The following is a 22,787-nucleotide window of genomic DNA, read 5'->3' on the forward strand; positions in this document are numbered from 1 at the left end:
TCTGGATCTGTTTTGCTGCTTCAGGACCTGGAAGACTTGCTGTGATAAGTGGAACCATAAATTCTACTGTGTACCAAAACATTCTGAAGGGCCATCAGTTTGTGCCCTTAAGCTGAAGCAGCAGGACAATGATCCAAAGCACACCAGCATGTCCACTTCTGGCTGAATAAAAACACAATGAAGATTTTGGAGTGGCCTAGTCAAAGTTCTGACCTAAATCCAATTGAGATGCTGAGGCATGACCTTACAAAGGTGAAATGCTCAACAATTCTGCAAAGATGAGTGGGCCAAAATTCCCCACAACGCTGTAACAAACTCATTGCAAGTTATCGAAAATGCGGTTGTAGCTGCTAAGGATGGCCAACCCGTTATTAGGTTTAGGGGCAAACACATTTTCACACAGGGCTATGTAATTTTAAATTTGGTGTCCCTTAATAATAAAAACCTTCATTTAAAAACTGCATGCTATGTTTACTTGTGTTATCTTTGACTAATATTTAAATTTGTTTGGTGATCTGAAACATTAAAGTGTAACAAACATGCAAAAAAAAAAGTAATAATGAAAAGAATGAACCACCAAGCACAGAATATAACCAGCAAATACTAATAAAAAAAAAAGATTCAATGAATGAAAGATGTGATTATAGTGCATTGATGACCGAATGTATATGAGCATATTTATTGTGGTGTTAGAGGATGAGATATCTCTCTTGACACAGAGCAGAGTTGTTGTAGAATCTAATTGCAGTTGTCAAAAAAAAAAAAACTTCCTGTATCATTCTTTGTCACAGCAGAGGTAAAGCATTTTTTTTATTGAAGGTGCTCCGCTGTTTAGCCAGTAGGTTGTGGAGGGGATGTGAGGTGTTCTCCATGATATATGAAGGCCTCTGTGACTATACTAAACAGCTTTAGGAGTGATGTTTATGATCAGGTCTGTGCTCTGAACATTGAAGTTAAAAAGGACTGAATGTACACCTATGAAGCCATCCAAACAATTTCTACTGGCCTTGGAGAGACATGCTCCCCTCAGATTTATATGCTGAGAAACAAACTCTTATTGCCATTGAGACTCTTTACTTTTGTGTCTGCAACGCGAGGGGCGAGAGTTTATTTTTATTTTTTTAAATAATGTTTGTGTGTTTTAATTGTTGGGGGTATTGTTAGGCTAATCACCTAAAGCAATTACGTCAATCAGCTAAAATGGTAGACAACTTATCTTTTTTGGATTAGATGAAAAGTTAGGCTAAGGCAACGCTAGAGAAATATAATTAATTGAGCCCACAACGGATACTACTTGAGTTACAGGTTGAGTTCACTTGAGATTTTGAGCTGGGTACACATTGTGTCAGCTAAACAACAAATTAAAAATATTTTATTTGCAACTTGTTACTGATATTTTTTATGTTAAGCTGATTTTTTTTGTGTGTTTTTACAGTGCAAGAAATTTATTATCAACATAATATGATTTATTTGGTAATTACTTTGCTCCTATATTATTATTATCATCATTGGTAGTAGAAGTAGGACTAGAGAAACAATTTATTAAAGTTGCTAAACTTTACAAATTCAACCACAAAAATTCAGCTAGGAATTCAACCCATAAAAGGCTCTCTATGTTTGGGAAAGTACATACTGTATTTAGAGGAATTAAAAAATTTAAGAATTATAAAACATATATAATATTTTCTTACTATGTGTTGTTAGCCCTTTACGTCCAGCGACGCCACTGTGACTAAAGAAAAGCCTGAGAGGAAGTGTGTGGTTAAGGTATGGTAAGAGATGTGTGTGTGTGTAAGAGATGTGTGTGTGTGTGTGTGTAAGAGATGTGTGGGTGTGTGTGTGTGTGTGTGTAAGAGATGTGTGTGTGTGTGTGTGTGTGTGTGTAAGAGATGTGTGTGTGTGTGTGTGTGTAAGAGATGTGTGGGTGTGTGTGTGTGTAAGAGATGTGTGGGTGTCTCAGTCTGTGAGTGATGAGGGAATGTGTTTGTGCCTGTTTGTGTGTGTGGTGTGTGAGTCTGTGTGTGTTAGTGTATTTTGGGTCATTTGCAAAATGCACATTTATGAATTCAGTGCTATTAAATACACACACTACACACACACACATAGACACACACACGCTACACATCCTAAACAAATACACATTACACATCTACACACCCTATACACAAACGATGACTGGCCTAAGCACCTACACCAATATGATCGCCACCAAACCCGGCCCTCATTGAGTGACATCAGCAGAGATCATAACATGCTCAAAAGACACACAGGTTGTTGGTTGCGCACAGCTGGCGCCATCGCCGCCGGGGTGCACCAAAGAGACATATCCAGTCTTAACAATGGCATAAACCTATGCCATGTTCAGTGACATCAGCGTCCGGGTTTCTTAGGGTTGCTGGTGTCTTCAAATAGCACACAGGTGTAATTTGTTAATTTTATGTGATATTTTGCTCCTCCTATATATTTCTGTGAGTGACTACATTATTATTATTATTATTATTATTATTATTATTATTATTATTATTATTATAAGAAGTAGTAGTAGTAGTAGATGAACAATCAAAGTTGCTTAACTTTACAAATTATACCACAAAATGCTCTGGATGTTGGTCTGCTTTAAAGTGATGTTAAGGAAAATTTATAAATACAGTTTAAGAGGTATTTAAGGAATTAAAAATTATTATTATTATTATTATTATTATTATAATTATTATAATTATTATTATTATTATTGTTAGCCTTCACTGGGACTAAAGAAAAGGAAGTATGTGGTTAAGGTTATGTGTGCTTAGTTACACATAACATTTATTTTCTTCGTTCCTTTGTCCCTTCTTTTGAACTGAAGAGCATACTAAGACAAAGAAAGATAAATAATAAAACTGTTACATTTTAGCATTCAATTAAAAATTCAATGTGTTGCATGCTCGTACTAAATGTTTTAGTATGTTTGGCTCAAATGTGTCCGAAGTGTGAACAAAGGACCTCATTGCCATGACAACTGAAGAAGTGAAACAACTATGAAAAAAAAACATGCACACACACACACACACACACACACACACACATGAAGGTTCTATGCGTGATATCTATCTCACTTTAATAAATGTGTCTATGATATTTCTTTGCGTAGGTGACTCAGGAAGTGGTGGTTAGATCAGGGAAGTTATTGTGCAAGAATGCACTACAGTATGTTAAATATCATTAGAAAAAAAAAAAAACAGTCCTAGACTGCTTGTAAAAACTTTGTACATTATTATTAGTAGTAGTTTTTATTTATTCATTCATTTATTTTGTCTTTTTATAACATAATCTACCAGAAACAAACAATTAGAGCACATTTGGATTTTACTTCTTTAGTTCTGTTCTGTGTAAAAATTGTACATTGTCAAAATTAGTCACATGTTTTCATGTGGTCAAGACAAGACAAATATTCAACATAAAATACAGCCAGTAAAAGTTATCCATAGGAAGATGTGTATGTAGAAAAGGTCTGCACATTTATAGGCTGGTGCTGTATACTTTGCTTTTTTGTGGCCACAAAGGCCAAAACTGTGTTTACTCAGTATGTAAAGAACAAACCAACAAAATGGGGATGAAGCACTTTTTGTTGGTAGAACCCTGCAGTGAATACGACTTTTTAACTTCACTGTGTACATTGGAAAGTCACATGGCCCAAGCACTTAAGGACAGTTGCATGGTGTGTTTTTGGGTCTTGTACAGCCAGGATTTCTGGGTACTGAATATCACTTTTACGCAGACTAACTTCTTCACCAGCCTGAAGTTGTACAGTGATATGATAGCCATAAAGTTTGGGGCCTGTAGCTGAAGGTCCTATCCGGGGTGCGCTGACAAAAAAAAAAAAAATTAATAAAAAATCACTACCTTGTAAAGAGGATGGACACATGGGAGCGGTCTGTGTGCTACACTACTCACCTTGCCTATGCTAAGCTATAGGAAGGAAGGAGGAAGATAAATGGAAGTTGGATGTTTTAACAAAATAACTACACACTGGACAGGCGAGGTGTGAAAATTTAAATGCAAATGGCATCAAACTAAATTGTTAGTATTCCAAATACAACCTGAAGTATAAAATAGCTCTCAGTGCTGCTAGATCGATGTATCTCTCCACTCTTATAGAAAATAACAAAAATAACCCTAGATTTTTATTTAATACCGTAGCTAAATTAACTAGAAACAAGACCACTGCAGAAATCTCCATAACAACATACAGTAGTGAGGACTCCATGAACTTTTTTAATAACATCATCGTAAATATTAGGCAAAACAATCAGGATTTGAAACCAGACAATTTAAGTGATACAGATGATAATCTAATCACTTCACAGCAGAATCTAGAATATTTTACTCCCCTTGAAGAGAATGAGTTAATTTCACTCATCACTTCTTCAAAATCATCAACCTGTAAATTAGATCCTATACCAAAACATTTTCTCAGGCAGATAGTACCAGCAATAACAGAACCCCTGTTGAAAATAATAAACTTTTCGGTTAGCAGTAGGTATGTTTTAAAATCTTTTAAATTAGAAGTTATTAAACTGCTAATTGAAAAACCTGACCTCATCTCCTGTCAGCTGTCCAATTATAGGCCGATATCAAATCTCCCTTTTATCTCTAAGATTCTGGGCCTGGTTTCTCGAAAGCTTCTTATCGCTAAGTAGTTCTTAAGTTGTACCTTAACGTTCGTACGCTAAGTATCTCTTAGGTAAGTCACACATTCGTAAGGTTGGTCTGGACCTTAACTCATTCTTAGCGTAGTTTAGCTCAAGATGCTAGTTGCCGCCACTGAGCAGCAGTCTTTATAAATCAGCTGTGTATAGAAGCACATTATGGCATATTATCAAAGTTGTATTGATATCAGAACTAATAGAGTGACTTTTATATAGCCTATTTCATAATGTGACTAATGCATTTAAATTGGCGATCACTTTTAATATTAAACAGATAGCAAACAATTTGGGAGCAAAACAGCAAAACAGTTATGTTAAACTGAAGACAGCGACGTCCGCGGAGCCGTGTGGTTCATGTACATTTTTCCTTTAGGCTAAACTTCAGCCCTTTTTATATTTTGCCTAAGGTGGCTATTTAAAAAAATAAGTTTTGCCATCCAAAGCAACAGATCATGGAGCTTCTTGACCTGCTCAGACCTGGCTTGCCAGGTCAACGCGTCGTACTTACACTCCATGTCCCGATGTCCAGCTGCTCGCTGCTTTTTGTTTAATTGATTATTAGCCATCATCCATGACTGGATGGACTTTTCTCTTTTATAATGAAATTTGATTTAGTTAAATGAGAAAATAAACTTGTGAGTTTCAAACCCCGCATCCATTTATTTTTCTGCGTGGTTGTAATGCTCAGTACACCTATCTCACCTACGCAGTTTCGCGCAGTGGCTGTACGTAGGGTTCATCATGATTCACCGCGAGTTTTTGCGCTGTGACTACGTTTCCTGAATCATAATGAACCGCACTTACGGCCCCTGCCCAAAACCGTGTAGTTGTCAGCTGTTTGTCATTCAATTATGATTGTAAGAAAAACCGGGCCCTGGAAAAGATAGGCCTCACCACAGCACAGAGACAACACTTGATAAAGTAGTAAATTAAATCCTATTGGCCTCTGATCAGGGTTGTGTTACTCGACCTAAGTGCAGCTTTTTACACCATCGATCATAATATTCTTCTTCACAGATTGGAAAATTTTGTAGGAATTAGGGCTCTAGGCTCAGATCCTATTTGACTGATCATTATCAGTTTGTAGATTTAAACGGTGACTATTCTGCCTGTTTTCAAGTAAAGTTTGGTGTTCCACAGGGTTCATTTTTATGCCCACTGTTTTTTTTTTTCCTTACATGCCTTCTTCTGAGCCACATAATTCTTAAGCATGGTATTAGTTTTCATTATTATGCTGATGGCACACAGTTATATGTGTCAGCATAAAGAGATGAACAAAAAAAGCAGTTTAATAAATTTGAAAGATGTGTGAAGGACGTAAAAGCCTGCATTTTAAATAACTTCTTTTTGCTTAATCCTGACAAGGCAAGTTGGCAAAGCAAGTTTATTTATATAGCACATTTTATACACAGTGTGTAAGAGACTGCCCCTAGAGGGCACTGTGGCTGTTTGTTTTTTTGTATGTAGTTTTGTTAGAAGACCCAGTTTTCCAGAAGGCACCTCGGTCAGGTGTTGACGAAGTTCACCTGAACCGAGGTGGCTCATTAGGGACATTATAAAAAGCTGTTAGTTCTGGGAAACTGGGTCGAGCATTAATAATGTGTAGTGGGCTTTTGTTTTATTTAGTTTGAATTCAGTTTTTGAGTTGAACTGGCTCTGAGTGCATGTTTAAGTTAAATGTGATTAATTGTATTTTTTGGTTTGCTGTTTGTGTGTGTTAATTAGGTGACTGGTGTCCTTTTGTTTTCAGTCAGTCCTAGTTATTTCGTCTGTAGGTATTTCGTGTCTTTCCCCTGTTTCTTTGAAAGTTTTTCATGTGTTTAATCTAAGCTCTAAAGCCTGGGTCTGCTCTACGAGTCCGGTGGTGTGTGTGGATGTGTGTGTATGGCTCTTAGAGGTAGGTAGGAGCGTGGGTCGTGTGTGTGCCGCTCATAGGAGCGTAGGTCGTGTGTGTGCCGCTCATAGGAGCGTAGGTCGTGTGTGTGCCGCTCATAGGAGCGTAGGTCGTGTGTGTGCCGCTCATAGGAGCGAGGGTCGTGTGTGTGCCGCTCATAGGAGCGTGTGTGTGTGCCGCTCATAGGAGCGTGTGTGTGTGCCGCTCATAGGAGCGTGGGTCGTGTGTGTGCCGCTCATAGGAGCGTGGGTCGTGTGTGTGTGGCTCTCGTAGTAGCAGACAAGGTTTTATTCCACCAGCAAGAGCCTGGATTACGTGTATACAAGATGTGTTTTAAGCCTTGATCACAGCCCTATGAGGGAAAAATGTCTAGCCTAGAGTGAGTGTGTGTATGTCCCAGGTATTAGAGCCTGTGGGTAATCAAGCCTGTGTCACAACACAGAGGAGAGTGTGTGTATGTCCCAGGTATTAGAGCCTGTGACTAATCCAGCCTGTGTCACAACACAGAGGAGAGTGTGTGTATGTCCCAGGTATTAGAGCCTGTGGGTAATCAAGCCTGTGTCTCAACACAGAGGAGAGTGTGTGTATGTCTCAGGTATTAGAGCCTGTTTGTAACTGAGCCTGTGTCACAACACAGAGCGAGGGTGTGTGTATGTTTCAGGTATTAGAGCCTGACTGTGAGAGTCTCTGTCCCCACTCTAGGTAAATGTGAAGTGTTAAGGGTTTTCTTGTATCCCCATGTGATTTGATTTATAAATACCTCAGTATGATGTTGTCCAGAGCCAGTGTTTTGTTTGTTTAGTTTCATGTTATTAGTTTGTTTTGTCAATAAAAACTCTTTATTTTTGAAAAGAACCCTCTGCATCTATGCCTGCCCTTTGTAAGCCCACGGCGTCCCAACAGCCCGATACAACCGAATCGTGACACAGTGGTAATTTAAAGTGCTTCACACAAAAGAAAATAAAAGAATCATAAAATGAAATAAAAAACAATCACAACAAAAATAAAACAGTTAAAAATAGACAAAAGTTCTAGTCATAGGACCAGATGCAGCTCGAAGCAAGATTTCTGATTACACTATAAATTTAGATGGCCTTACTGTCCTATTGAGTGCAACAATAAAAAACCTTGGTGTGATTATAGCTTCCAGTTTTTTTATTTGAAGTTCATTTAGATAATATTACAAGGATAGCAACATCTCCTGGTAATATTATCTACAATAATACACTCTCATCTCAAAAATATTGCTAAGATATAGAATATAATGTCACTAAATGATGCAGAAAACTTTTTCCATGCTTTTATTACCTCTAGGTTGGACTATTTTAACGCCTTACTGTCTGGTTGTTCAAGTAGGTGCATAAACAAGTTTCAGTTAGTTCAGAATTCAGCAGTGAGAGTCCTCACTAAAACCAGAATATACGAACACATCACCCTTTATCCACACTATATCATAAAATCAATGCAAAACCAATTTTGCATTGATTTTAAAATACTACTTTTGACATATAAAATGGTCTCACGCTAAGTGAACTGCTAGTGTCTTATGATCCGCCATGCTTACTTTGATCAAAGGATGCAGGCTGCTTGTCAGTACCACATACTATGAAAACTACAGCAGGGGTAATGTTAATAATAATAATAATAAGAAGAAGAAGACGGATAATAAGAATAATACATTGTCATTAACAATAATTATTTATAAAATATGTTAAAATTATGGTAATATTTATCTATTTAATTTAAAAGCATTTTTTGCTGGATTGTAAATATTACCAGTTCAGTTTGCTAAGTTATCTGATTAATGTAATACCAACAAACTCTCTCTCGCTCTCTATTTTTTTTTGCTCTAGTACAGTAAATATCTTTAAGTCCTGCTGCGGAATAAATTTGGGGCCAATCAGATGCCTTTCACCTCGACAAGGTAAACAGATGTTGAGAGAGAAGAGAAACAATGTTTATTAAAATATTTATATAAAAAAAAACAATCACCAACTGGATTTTCATGAAGCGTTTAAACCTAAACAACAGGAATATTCATAGATAAACAGTCCACCGTTAATAAGCAAAATGCTAACTCTGTCTACACGTTTTTTTTTTTTACAGAAACAACTCAAAAACGTACATCTGTCACCTAGCAATCATCTAAAAACAATAAATCAAGTTATGCAATATGGTTTCAAACTTCAAGAAAAAGGCATTACATTAGCTCTATTTAGGCAACAAGCAACATGAAGACCTCTGCATTAATAACATGCAATCCAATAATAAGCACTAGAGGGAGCACAAAACCATGCCTGAGTTTGAACAAATGATGAATTACCAGCACATCATCTAAGCAATTTGAATGTAAGGCATATAATCTATACATGATTGTGATCGAGACATGCATCAATTAATAGCACCTGTGGACCTTCAATAAAGTAATATATACTGCATTTTTTTTTCCCAGCTGATCCCGGTAGAGGTTTTCATACAGGGGGTTAGGGGTTGGACCTTGCTCTTCTTCATTTGTATGCATCTAATTCTGTCTACCAGATTTTCCTTTGTCACTCCAAACCCCTTGCATGTCTTCCCTTGCCACATCCATTAACCTTATCTTGGGCCTTCCTCTTCTTATCCTGCCTGGCAGCTTTAAGATGTTCAAACCATCTTATTCTGGCCTCTCTAACTTTATCTCCAAAATGTCCTACCTGCACTATGCCTCTAATATACTCTTTCCTAATCCTGTCCACTTGTCACTGTTATTGCAAATTGCAGCATCATAAGCTCTACCATATTCAGATCTGCTTCCTGTCTTTTTGTCAGTGACAACATCTCTAAACCAAATACCATTGCTGGTCTCACTACTGTTTTGTTAATTTTCCCTTTCATTCTTGTCTGTCAAGGAGCTAAACAGGGGGGACAGCCTCCCTATACCAGAAGATTTAATCCTAGTTTTTTTGTACATCACAAGCCCACTGAATGACCTCACTAGAAAGCGGCACAAAATCCAGTCCAGTGGACAAAGCCATTTGAATGGGCTTTAGCTAGATTAAAATGGTTTTCTAAGGGGGCCTACTGTTCCTTATTCTTGACTTTCCTCTCCTTTTTGTCTTTAGGGCTGATGCATTGGACAGGGGGCTATGGGATAGTTTGTTTCAGTAGTTGTTGGTAGTGGTGGGTGGTACTGTATACATTTGCCACACGTCAAGATGAGAGAAAGAAATTAAAATACTAATTAAATGAAGGGCTTGGCCATCAAGTAAAGGATCCTCACACTCAGGTATTACTTTCTGGGTGCCCTTTTAGCCTCTATTTCTAACCTCCCCAATGGGTCAATGGCATGAAGGATGCCAACATGAAGAATACCATTCACTTGGTATCTTACATTTTAGCTGTTTTACTTTGTGCTGGTCCACAGGCTGCACAGATGGTTGTAGTAGATTTCTTTCCTGATAAAAGGGTAGGAAGTGGCAGGCCGGGTGTCTCTACTTGTTGGGTGGTGGGGTGATGTTAGAGTTGGGGAAAGCTTGAGCATCAAGGGTGTGTGTGTGCACTTTTCCTTACAGAAAAGGAAAACTCTATAAGAGTTATTAACCTAACTACAGTAACTACTGTGTGGAAATTTGTTGTTTCAAAAGTAGACACATTTTTAACATTTAGCTGTTTAATTATCTTATATTATTATATTATATTTAGCCTATAACACGAAACGTTGCATAAAGTAGACTGTAGTCATGATTATACATTTTCTTTATATATGTTACTATCTATTCTATTATCATATATTCTTTTTTCACAGAGTGTTTTTTAAAAACCTTTGCAGAGGTCAGAGGTTAATTTTTACTAAGCAATCACGGTCCTTGAATTGCTGAGTCATTCCTAGCAATGGTATGGATGATTCCTATTCTATTCACTCTTTACCTCACTAATGTAAAGGTTTTGGTACTTTCCTTACTCTTTGTTTTGAGAAGACTCCCTGCTAGGCCTTTTTAGGTTAAGATAGGAGCTCTTTGAGAGAATTTTAAGAAGTTTGTAAATACGGGCCCTGGAGTCTAAGTGCCTTTAGGAAGAAAAGAAAAGAAACATAATGCTACCCCAACTCAGGATGGAAATCATGAAGGTCTCCTCAACCGTCAGTTCACATACAGTATGATATTAGACAAACAGACAAACTCTGTCAACAGTAAATAAAACATGCCTTCAGTAATTTAAATGAGCAAGATAGCAACATAGGCACATTGACTGCTTAATTCTATGATACTGATGTACAGTTTGCAGTTTTGATAAAAGTAATACATCATAAATATAAATAATGTAAGCTGGCTGGCTCTTTGCAAAGACTCTGCTTTATCCCATTCCCCCTCTTTCTATTCATTTTTTCATGAAGTTTTTTACGGTCTGAAAAAAAAAATCAGAAATGCATGTTAAAGCAGAATATGTTAGCATCACACACACACACACACACACACACACACACTCAGATGTTCACGCTTATTTTATTACTGACTGCAAAATGGATATTCATTTCAATCAGTTATTACTACTGTAGGTAGGTATTGCTCAGCTACTTAAGTTTAAAAGCTGTAAACTCACTTCTAAATTGTAGTACTCAGAAGACGTGTCAGCATCAGGACTGGGATGAGACGTCTGTTTCAAAGGGAAAGAGATTATACCTTAAAATATATTTACAATGATACAATACCAAATGATGATTCGTTTGCACACACACACACACACACACACACACACACACACACATACTGCAAGTGTGTGATACACATCTTCAGATGTCTGGCCTGTACGGTCGAGAGCTGCGTACGTGTCCTCTTTAGCACTTGGTCCAGCGTTCTGCAGGGAGAAGGAATGGAGTGTAAGAGTTTATTATGGACACAGAACACACCTAATGAACATTTCTGTAATAAATTACCTGATAGATATCATCATCAGTTTGCTTCTTCTGTCTCTTGTATCTGCTCACACAAGGTCAAATATTTATCCATCATAAGCATCTTCAGAATATTTAGTAATAAATTTATCAGAACAAATATTCTCACCTTAGCCAGAAGAATGCAGAGAGAAAAGCTGCAAGCCCAAAAAGTCCAAAACCAACAAACACGTATGCAACCACAGAACCACCTGATTGCAGACACACACACACACACACACACACACAGGTGATTTTTGTTTAAAACTTCCTCCACAGTGCATAGTGTACAGTATAATACAAGCAGGTCTGAATAATTATCGCTCTCACCCTTTAAAGTGACGGACACTACAGCTGATCTCTTGAAGCCGTGTTTATTCTGAGCCTCGCAGTAGTACTGTCCACTCTGTAGAACTTTGTAACTCGGTCCAGATCCTACAGCTGAGGATTCTTTCACGTTAAACCAGGTGTAGATCTCTGCAGGAGGGTTAGCATCACTGCTACATTTAAGAGTCACTAAATTGTCCTCACCAGCAGGGTGCATGGCCACTGACACATTCTTTGGAGGATCTAAAACAGACAGGAAGATAACACCCACTAATGTCATCGTCTATACCAATTTATCCTACGTACAGGGTTAAGGGAGTCCCGTAGACTATCCCAGGGGACTTAGCGCAAGAGGCAGGGTACAGTACACCCTAGACGAGGTGCCAATCCATCACAGGGCAAGGAAGATAATATTTTAAAATGTATTTAAAATGGTTTTAACAGATATACAGTATGGAGTGATGAAATCTTCAGGTTGGACTTATACAGAACATTTAGAGTTACATTACTGGAGTTCTGATGTCCGACGTTAGTCCTGAAGTTGTACTCTACACTGTGTTCAGAGCTGAAATTGGAGATGATGTAGGTATTTCCTTCTCTTACTTATGTGTTACTTATGTGTGTATAGTTAAGTTTTCCCTTTGTACATTTGTGCTTTTATTTTCAATAAATAAATCAGTTTTGAACGGGAACACAAAAGTTGTTATTTTGTAGCACAGTTTAAACGTTTTTACTTGTTTCCAAAAAGTGACTTTGGTAAACATTTCAGTGAAGTACTCTGTGATAGACAAGAAAATAGGTTTCATCTTAGTATTTGTTATAACCAAAAATAATATCTTTATAATTTTTCCCCCTAACAAAACGGGTGGTACTGTATAAGCTCAGGTAAATGAGTACCTGCAGGAAATACTGTACACAGCAAATACAAGTTTAAAACATGTTCGCAAGAGTTGAAGTTGATTAAAAAAGATCTAATAAAACATTTGGTGTAACATATGTATTATTGTGGCTTTATAATGAAATAAAATGCTTCGTTTAAAAGAGACCAGGAACATTATGAGTGTGAGCCACAAATGACCAGAACACATTATGTTTAAATAAGGAATATATAAGTTGAGTTTGTTTTACATTTACAAGCAAAACATTTTGTTTTTTGTAGATGGTGATGTCCTTTTGGTGAATTAAAATAAGCCAGGAGTGTAACACGAAAATAAATCTGTGACATTTACCCCCTTATTATAAGATTTAACTTACACAGAACATTCAGAGTTACACTGCTGGACTCCTGATGTCCGACTTCATTACTGCACTTGCACTTGTACTCTCCACTGTCCTCAGAGCTGATGTCGGAGATGGTGTAGGTCTCTTCATTTCCTACTGATTTCCTCCCCTTAAACCAGGTGTAGATCTCCACAGGTGGGTTAGCATCACTGCTGCAGGTCAGAGTCACTGAACTGCCCTCCACTATCTCACCAGAGGGACTGATGTACACTAAAACTATTTTTGGTGGATCTAAAAAGTTCCACGATGAACGTGCAGAAAGCAGATTGTGTAGTTTAAGCATTAAAGTCAATATTTATCAATGAATATAAATTAATTAATGATCTTCATAGTCATACAATATATAAAAGTAAAATAAATAAATCTCACATCTGACTCTGAGTGTGTGAGCAGGAGAGGGGAGATGTTCATATCCTCTTACAGCACAGCTATAATTGCCTGCATCCTCACTGCTGACCGACTGCAGGCGGACTTCATTGCTCTTGATGGTGTTTGTGGTTAAATCACGGCTGGTTTTGTACCAGATGAATGTTGGATCAGTCAGACTGCAGGTGGTTTTACAGGTCAGAACGGCTGATTGTCCCTCTGTCACTTCTGCAGGAGCGATCACCTGAAGATCTTAAACACAGAGAGACACATTACATCTACTTCCATCTTCCATCTCATTTCCCTCTATCAGTCCTACATAGTTTTTAGTCAATGTGTGTCTGTGTATATGTGAGAGAGACAGATGGACAGAAGGACAGATGGACAGACAGATAAATAAAAAAATTGATAGATAGACCTTTAAATCTTTTTAATTCGTCATAAAAAAGTTAATACCTCATAAAACCCTGACTTAAAATTATGACAGTAAAGTTTAGAGTAGACCTTCAACACATTTTTAGACTTGAGACTTGTAATTACACACATGTGCAGCTCACATTTAATAACATGCACCAACTTTATCACACTTATATATAATTCTGAGGATCGTTCCTGTGTCCATTAGTTTCTAAAAACTGTCTGCAATGTGTACAATACATACATCCAGTATAATATTATATTTGTACCAACATAACACTTTGTTTCATTGCTTAAAATTGATTGTTAATCTGAGGAGCTAATTAATCTGGTATAAGGTTCTGACACTCACTGCTGTATCTAAAAACAGGTCTTAAAAGTAATATAAAAAAAATAAGATGACATTAATTACCTGTTACAGTGAGACTAACACGATGTTGAATTGTTCCGTTTGTTCTGGTTCTGAGGTAATATTCATTTCCATCTGTTTCCTTCACGTTACTCAGTCTGAGGGAGAAGTCTTCTAAATACTCCACTCTGCCTGAGTAACCTGCTTCATTAGCCAGATCAGTCTCTTTACCAGGAAATGGGTTTATTAACCAAAACATATTTGTCGGTGTAAGAGCTTTTGGGTGTGTGTATGAGCCATTGATAAAGACTGTAGATCCTTTTAATGCACAGAGATTCTCTTTGCTGTAATTTCCACTCCAAAGAGCTCCTGAAACATAATAATAATAATAATAATAATAATAATAATAATAATAATAACGCCTTCAATTTATATAGGTGCGAAACAGGGTGCATGGAACTGCATGAGCTCTGATAGATAAGGGGGAGTGCGATTATGAATACATTATAATGTATAGACAGGGATGTAAATTCACACTTGTGGTCATTTTATAAATTTTGTTTTCTTCTTGAACATAAGTTGGGATTCACCAAGATTAAAAATAAAGTAACATATACCCAATTGAATTTGGGATTATGTAAATGTTTATTAAAAATAATTAATTCTAAGCCAAAAGCTCTTGTAACTTTATGCAGTGAAAGCATGATCTTTCCTAGTTCATTTATTGGTGTAATTACATTGTGTAAATGCAAGTATGTATAATGTATTTTAAAAATTGTGCCAATGTCATGTAGTGATATATTTTCAACTCTCTGCATTTATTATATTAAACACATGCCTTTAAATTGTACTGGGTGCATAGGGGAAGACTGTCTCTCTCTCTCTCTCTCTCTCTCTCTCTCTCTCTCTCTCCCTCTTTCTTTCTCTCTCTCTCTCACACACACACACACACAAAGGGAGTAAGTGTGAGAGGCTGTAATGCTCAATTTCATATGTTAATATTAACATACCAATTTTCTTATAAAAGTCATGGTGTGAACACAACTTTTTTTTCTGCAGGTTTCATCTTTTCTGAAGTATTCTGAGGAAATTTCATCATATGATTCGAACACTGGGAAACGTCAGTTGGGATAATTGATGATATCCCTACTTATTCAATGCTTGCAGTCCAATCAGAAATCAGTGAAGACTTTGGTAGGGATTTCTATATATTGTAATCTATAATGCACATATACTGAACAAAAATATAAACGCAACACTTTTGTTTTTGCTCCCATTTTTTATGAGATGAACTCAAAGATCTGAAACATTTTCTACATAAACAAAATAACCATATCTCTCAAATATTGTTCACAAATCTGTCAAAATCTGTGATAGTGAGCACTTCTCCTTTGCCGAGATAATCCATCCCACCTCACAGGTGTGCCATATCAAGATGCTGATTAGACAGCATGATTATTGCACAGGTGTGCCTTAGACTGGCCACCTGTAAAAGGCCACTTTGAAAGGTTCAGTTGAATCACACAGCACAATGCCACAGATGTCGCAAGTTTTGAGGGAGCGTGCAATTGGCATGCTGACAGCAGGAATGTCCACCAGAGCTGTTGCTCGTGAATTGAATGTTCATTTCTCTACCATAAGCCGTCTCCAAAGGTGTTTCAGAGGATTTGGCAGTACATCCAACCAGCCTCACAACCGCAAATGACGTGTAACCACACCAGCCCAGGACCTCCACATTCAGCATGTTCACCTCCATGATCATCTGAGACCAGCCACTCAGACAGCTGCTGAAACAATCGGAGTGCATAACCAAAGAATTTCTGCACAAACTGTCAGAAACCGTCTCAGGGAAGCTCATCTGCATGCTCGTCGTCCTCATTGGGGTCTCGACTTGACTCCAGTTCTTCATCGTAACGGATTTTGACAGATTTGTGAACAATATTTGAGAGATATGGTTATTTTGTTTATGTAGAAAACGTTTCAGATCTTTGAGTTCATCTCATTAAAAATAGGAGCAAAAACAAAAGTGTTGCGTTTATATTTATGTTCAGTATATTTCTCTGTAATAGCATTGACAACAAAGGCCACAAGAACTTGACTACTTTGTGGCAATCAGAGATTATGTTGTGCATAACGTTGTGTATTATGTTGTAAATTCTATCAAATACTAATGTATCAATGTATTTCAAATAAGAACAGAATTCCCACTCAAGTGAAATTTGTGAGTTAAACAAGAATTAGTAATGATAAAAATGTTGTGTTTAGGTTAAACTAATCAAATCTAATTTATTACATCACAAACTAATTTATGTTAGTAAAATACACATAGTGTTAAAAAATAAAATCTGCAAAAAAATCATTTTTTATTTGTTCACGCCTGACTTGCATCAGTCTATCTCATTCATATGCTTTATTTGTAGTGCAAAAAAGTCTGTACAGAACAGCTGTGACATATGACTGTGAGTGTGTGCACACAAGCTACAGTATGTGATTAATTTGGTTTGCATCTTTTTGTCAGAGTACATTTAAGGTTTATTATGTGTCATTTTGGTTTTCTAAGCAAACACTGACTCTGACCCTGATGGTCTCAGTCAGTCTGCTGTTCCTGCTGCTCTACTGTGTAAGAACCCGAATATAACCTTTCCTGCTTGTTCCTCAGCTAATGAGCCACAATTAATGGTATTGAATCAAGAATAAAATATAGAAATTGCACGTGCCTAGGGTTAATTATAATAGTAATAATATATTCGATAATAATAAACCTTTAGATGTATGTCCTAATATAATATTTGATAGAGATTATGTAGGGGGGGGGGGGCAATCCGTGGCAGGGGGGCATTTTAGCGCATAACACCTGTTTGTGTCCGCGGTAAAGTTAGTTTAATATTCGCATCTCCGAATTCAACAGCTGCGTAAATAAACCCGCGAATAAGATACCCAGATATATTTCCTCTCTACATTGTCTTTAAGCTCCATCCGCCTTACATTATACATGTTTAAAAGCATAAACACCATTATTCTCTACGGCGCAACGAATGATTTAGGGATCATCGCAAAATGCCGCACAGCAACAAAAAGCGTAGAACGATCTTGATCTTCCCTTCTGTTCAGCGCCTGAAGGATCAAAAGCAACTTTGTTGCCACACTGGAAACTAGAAATGCCAGACTAGTACTGCCTGATAAAATATTAATGTTTAACAAAAATACAGAAACATCAGCATACACATTGGAATAAATTAAATGACATATATAATACCGAATGTTTCCTTATATATTGTTCCTCTGGAATTAACATGCCGACGTTAAACCGTTATTGTCGCACTATGGTTCCACTTTTTCTCTGATGTTATTTTAATTTATTTGTATTAATAATCTATTTCTTTGTGTGTCATTATTTAGTTTCGAGTGTCCGATAAAGAAAATAAAGATTAAATAAATCAATAAAGAAAAGCATGAATTATAATAGGTACTTTCCTATTATTTTCCACTAATTCCCTCCCGTTCATTGCGCCCTACCTGTCATGTCTGTATTCCCCACTAGTGGGGCGCCACACACTTTGAGAACCATGGGCTTACAGCCATATATTAATTATAAACATTAATTTATAATAAGGAGAGCCAATAAGCTTAATCATTTTGTAGGGACAAGGGCTACAGAATGATATCCACATGCAGGTTATTAGCCTGTACAGGTGCTAAGTGTTAATATAATCAGAACATTTACACAACAATGGATAGTTCCTCCTAAGAATGCTAAAAATGCTGGTGTCGCCAAACACATGCCAGTAGCTTACTAATGCTGCAGCACAGAGAATATTTTAACTTATTTTATTTTTTATGGTATCTATAAGCTATACTGCAGAACGTAGAGGATCTTGGGAGTACAATACCCAGGCAGAAGACAGTTACAGCATATGCAGTTTGGAAAAGCCACTAGCATCGGCTTGGACACCAAACATTCATGATACAGTCTATTTGTACCACTACCCTCTTGTAAATGCTACAGTGTCATTCATGCTCAGATCAGAGACAATTATTATCCAAAGACCCACTAACGTATGTACTCGGTCAACTAAGTGCTGTTGTAAAAAATCTGCTTAAAGTTTACAGTTACAGTATAACTACCTAGTATAACAGGTAGTCTTAGGGCTCTAGGACAGCACAGGTTTTCTAAGATAGTGAGTGGTACATGCTGGAGCTAATGATATACGCCTTCGTCAGTCAGAGGTTAGCAAGAATAACCTTACAGAGGTGTTTAAATTAGCGAAGACGATGTCCGAAAAAGTAAAATGCTCTGGCCCCATCCCAATGAGACGTGGCGACATAGCCCACAGCATGGATGTCTAGGTGGTGCTCCGAAAATAATGTGGGGTTTATAGATAATTGGGAGACTTTTGAGGGCAAAGCTAGCCTGTTAGCATGGGACAGTGTCCCCCAATAATAACCAAAGTGTTATTATTTTATTTTCATCGGCATAAGGTACATTTTATGGTTTTTTTTGTTGGATAATTGTAATTAAGTACATAGTTTAAGCTATAGAATATATTGTCTAATGTGTTGCTTGTGGTATAATGGCTCCGTAGCTCTCGGCCTGTTTTCAGTCTCTGTGTAACACCTAGAATCAACACACCAGGTTTAAACTAATACTGTAACTGTATATTCTAGTATTAATGTCTGTCTGTGTTCAGACAACAGTTTAAATGTAATTTGTGTTTGTGAACATGTGTTGTTAAACACAAATAAACTATAGTAGTGATTTTTTGTAACCTTGTGCAAATTGAATCTGTTGAACTCATGAATAAAATCTGCCTCATAATTGCTGATGTAATGTGATTTAAAAACATGTTATAGTGTAGAAAATGCATTTAGCAGTTGTAAAATATCCTAAACACCTTTAGTGTACTGGCAATACATTTGCAATACTGTGGTATAGAAGGTTGTGTGGACTGTAATATACAATCAAGTATACAGTACAGTATTTGTATTAACCACAAAGTGTACTTTTTTAGTATTTGTAATTGTCCAAAAGTATAACAGCATGCTATGGCTGCATTAAGAATATACTCATAGTATATTAATCATGTATTTGTAGCACAGTAAAAATAGCTGTAATGTACTTATAATACATTAAACATGTACACTACAGTTCAAAAGTTTTGGGTCACCTCTGTGTCTTACAATAAGAACTAACTGTTGTCTTTCTTGTTGTTACGTAATTACCTAATTCCATATGTGTTATTTTATAATTTTGAAATCCCCAGTATTGTTGTAGAATGTAGAAAATAAATCACTAAACAAAAACAAAGAAATTTGCAAGTGACCCCAAACTTTTAAACGGTAGTGTACCTAAATTTCATCAATTACTGTCAGGTATGTACGTTAGTACACACAACCATATACTTTAAGTGTACTAAGTATACTTAAAGGTGATCCACTTTAGCACACAAAACTATACTTAATACACTTAAAATTGTGCTTTTGTACAATTTAATTACAACTTAAATACACTTAGTACAAAATTAGGTGTTCCAAAGGTGTTCCAGCTTGCTAAAGTTGAGCAATGCGTAAAAGGGTATACGATGCTACTATATGTTTATGCTTTTATCACCTCTAGGTTGGACTATTGTAATGCCTTACTGTCTGGGTGTTCAACTAGGTGCATAAACAAGCTTCAGCTAGTCCAGAATGCAGCAGCGAGAGTCCTCACTAGAACTAGAAGATACGAGCACATCACCCCTATCTAATCTTCACTGCATTGGATCCCTGTGAAATTTCGCATTGATTTTAAAATACTACTTTTGACATATAAAGCATTAAATGATCTCGCGCCGCAGTATCTGAGTGAACTCCTAGTGTCTTACAATCTGCTACACCTACTTCAATCAAAGGATGCAGGCTAGAAATTTTTTTGTTTTTTTTTAGAGAAGTGACTGTAATGGCAGTAGCAGGTGTAAACAAACTTTCCTTACTCAGGACAGACCTTTGTGTTGTAGAGGATGTTTCTTTTATTCACTGATTTTTTAACTTTCAACTTGCTTCAGTAACTTAGCATTCTTGTTGAATCCCCACTTCAAAATTCATTTAACCATGGTGAGCTAATTATGTAAGAAATTTAATGACAGCTAAAGTAGGAATAATAGGAGGTGTTGTGCGTCTGTACCTTGGTACCTTTACACCATAGCCTTGTAGGCTGGGGGATATGATCTATACTCAAAACCCTATGTAAGAGACAGTAAGCCAAATATGTTTAATATTCTCAAAATATATGATGTGTTCTATTAATTAGCTGAATTACTTAGTGCAAGCATCTCATTCAAACTCTGATTAGAATTCAAATATGTACAGATATCTCTGTTGAGCTACAACTGCTCTCAACATTTTCTGCTCACCTTCTTTATCTGGGAAGGTTTGGGTTGAGGGTGACATCAAGATTGCTGAAGTTGAAGGGTGGAATTGGGACATGTTTGTTGTCTGGATTGCTGAAGTTGTGAAGTTGGTTTGGTGGTGGGGAGGGGTTGATGTCGGGATCGATGTAGTTGTGAAGTGGGTTTGGGGTAAAGGTGAAATCAAGTGTGCTGAAGTTGAAAGGTGGTGTTGAGAAGCCGTTGGTGTCGGGATCGTTGAAGTTGTGAAGTGGGCTTGGGGAGAGGGTGAAATCAAGCTCATGGAAGTTGAAAGGTGGTGTTGAGGAGTGGTTAATGGTGGGTTCACTGAAGATTGATTAGACGTGTTCAATCTCTGGTGGTCAGATTCAGTAGTGGAAAACCTAGGTAAAATCAGCAAAGAGACATTTAAAACTGCATTTATTTATGGTCATTTGTTGTTTTAGTAAACTTTTCTAACCGTAACATTAGTTACATTTTTTTTAAATAGAATTGCACAATAAATTTTTTATAAAATTAAATTAGATAAACAGTAAAACCCTTAAGGGTTCTACGGCCTTTCAAAAGACCTGCAGTGATTCAGCGCTATTCTTAAATTTATGTGCATTTCAATCTTTACCAATATAGTAGATAATACACTTTCGCTTATTTATGTAGAGCACAAACTGGGATTTGATAATGTGGCTGATGTAAATATGTTAGATTCATGTGCAACTTTTAAACTTATATCAAAGTGCACATCCAAAAAAAAATAATAATAAATAAATTATTAACTCTAGCAGAAAAGCAGAGAAAAAGAAGAGTAAACAAACCTGGGAGATTGTTTTGAATACAAAGTTCATAAAATTGTTGTGTGTGTGTAAATAGCAAAACAATTAAATTATAACACTCAGAAAGACCTTTTATTTGGGGTAAAGTGACTGATGTGCCTAACGTTTTCTTAGCAGAGCTTCTGTATCACTGAATCATCTATGACATTTCATGGATATCAGTGTTGAATGATCAGGTTTTACAAGGACTACTATTACTCAACTGTTTACACCTATACACTCAGATTCCTCACAGAAAAAATAAAGCATATAAATCTCATAAAAATCTCTCATATCGAGTTCATGTGAACTTGTTACATTCACTAAAAGGCATATTCACAACCTCATTTCAGCCATTTACAGACAACGTGCATTGTGCTATGTTGTTTGTCATCTGAAGTGATGAGTGATAATTAAAAGTGATGTAAGCAGCTTTATTTTAATCATAAATTCACAACATTTCAGCCATTTCTGGTCAAAAGTGAAAAATAAGTGTTGGGTATTATCAAAATATTTTATAAAAGCTGTGTAAAATATACAATTAACTATCAAATGACTAGAATATTGTGAGGTAGACATGGGAATAATGCAGCAATGCATTAATTATGCTATATTGAACATGATGAAAAATGGATCATAATAACATGGCATAGTAGAAAATTATGTTGGGTCAATAAAATATAAATGTGTTTAACTTTAAAGCAATCTACATACACATTTTAACATATTTTACAAAGTTTATGACATTTATTTTGACTAAAATATATAATTTTTACCTCCACTCGTGTGATCCTAAGGAAAAGAAAGATAAAAGTTAACTATAACTGCAATAAAAAAAGATTTGGAAGATGAAAAAAAAATCTCTGGTTTAATATTTATTGCGTCTGGTTAGTGTAGTTGTAAAAATGTAAATGTGTGTCTTACCTGAGATCATTAGGAGAACGATCAGACAACGTGGAGATGCCATGATTTTTTTTTTACTGGCTGCTGACAAATGTTCTAAATATATTTAAATAAATAAAAAAAGAAAATTAAATACATAATTCACAAAATAAACTTATACCGTACATTTTTATAGTAAATTACTCTGGAATGGAATATCCAGTGTTAGAGAAGAACTGTAACATTAACTCTTCAAACAAATATACACCTATACATCACAATACTACCACCAAGTAACCCATTGGCCATCCATATCATGAAAATACTGAAAGGCCTTCCATACTACATCCCATCTATAATGTTAAATGAAACAAATTGCCTACCACCCTGCATCACTACAATACTACAATACCACCTCATGACCCCAGTGCCCTTCCTTAGCTACAGCTCTCAAATAAATTGGGATGGGGGCATGTTTACCA

At 36.5% G+C, this 22,787-nt stretch overlaps 1 protein-coding gene across 1 annotated transcript in view; it reads right to left on the reverse strand.

Annotated features, from left to right (window-relative positions):
• The window catches only part of LOC128506999 (carcinoembryonic antigen-related cell adhesion molecule 5-like), a 198,163-nt gene that overhangs the window by 96,026 nt on the left and 79,350 nt on the right, over positions 1–22,787 (reverse strand). Inside the window, exons 8-11 of the mRNA XM_053477614.1 lie at positions 21,785–21,801; positions 13,073–13,330; positions 11,847–12,061; positions 11,738–11,762 (exon numbers count right to left, since the gene is read on the reverse strand). Of these exons, the coding sequence (XP_053333589.1) occupies positions 11,738–11,762; positions 11,847–12,061; positions 13,073–13,330; positions 21,785–21,801 (515 nt within the window). The remainder of the gene's footprint in view (positions 1–11,737; positions 11,763–11,846; positions 12,062–13,072; positions 13,331–21,784; positions 21,802–22,787) is intronic.

Source organism: Clarias gariepinus, chromosome 18 (genome assembly GCF_024256425.1).
Source record: "Clarias gariepinus isolate MV-2021 ecotype Netherlands chromosome 18, CGAR_prim_01v2, whole genome shotgun sequence".
In the NCBI taxonomy this organism is placed as follows: Eukaryota; Metazoa; Chordata; class Actinopteri; order Siluriformes; family Clariidae; genus Clarias; species Clarias gariepinus.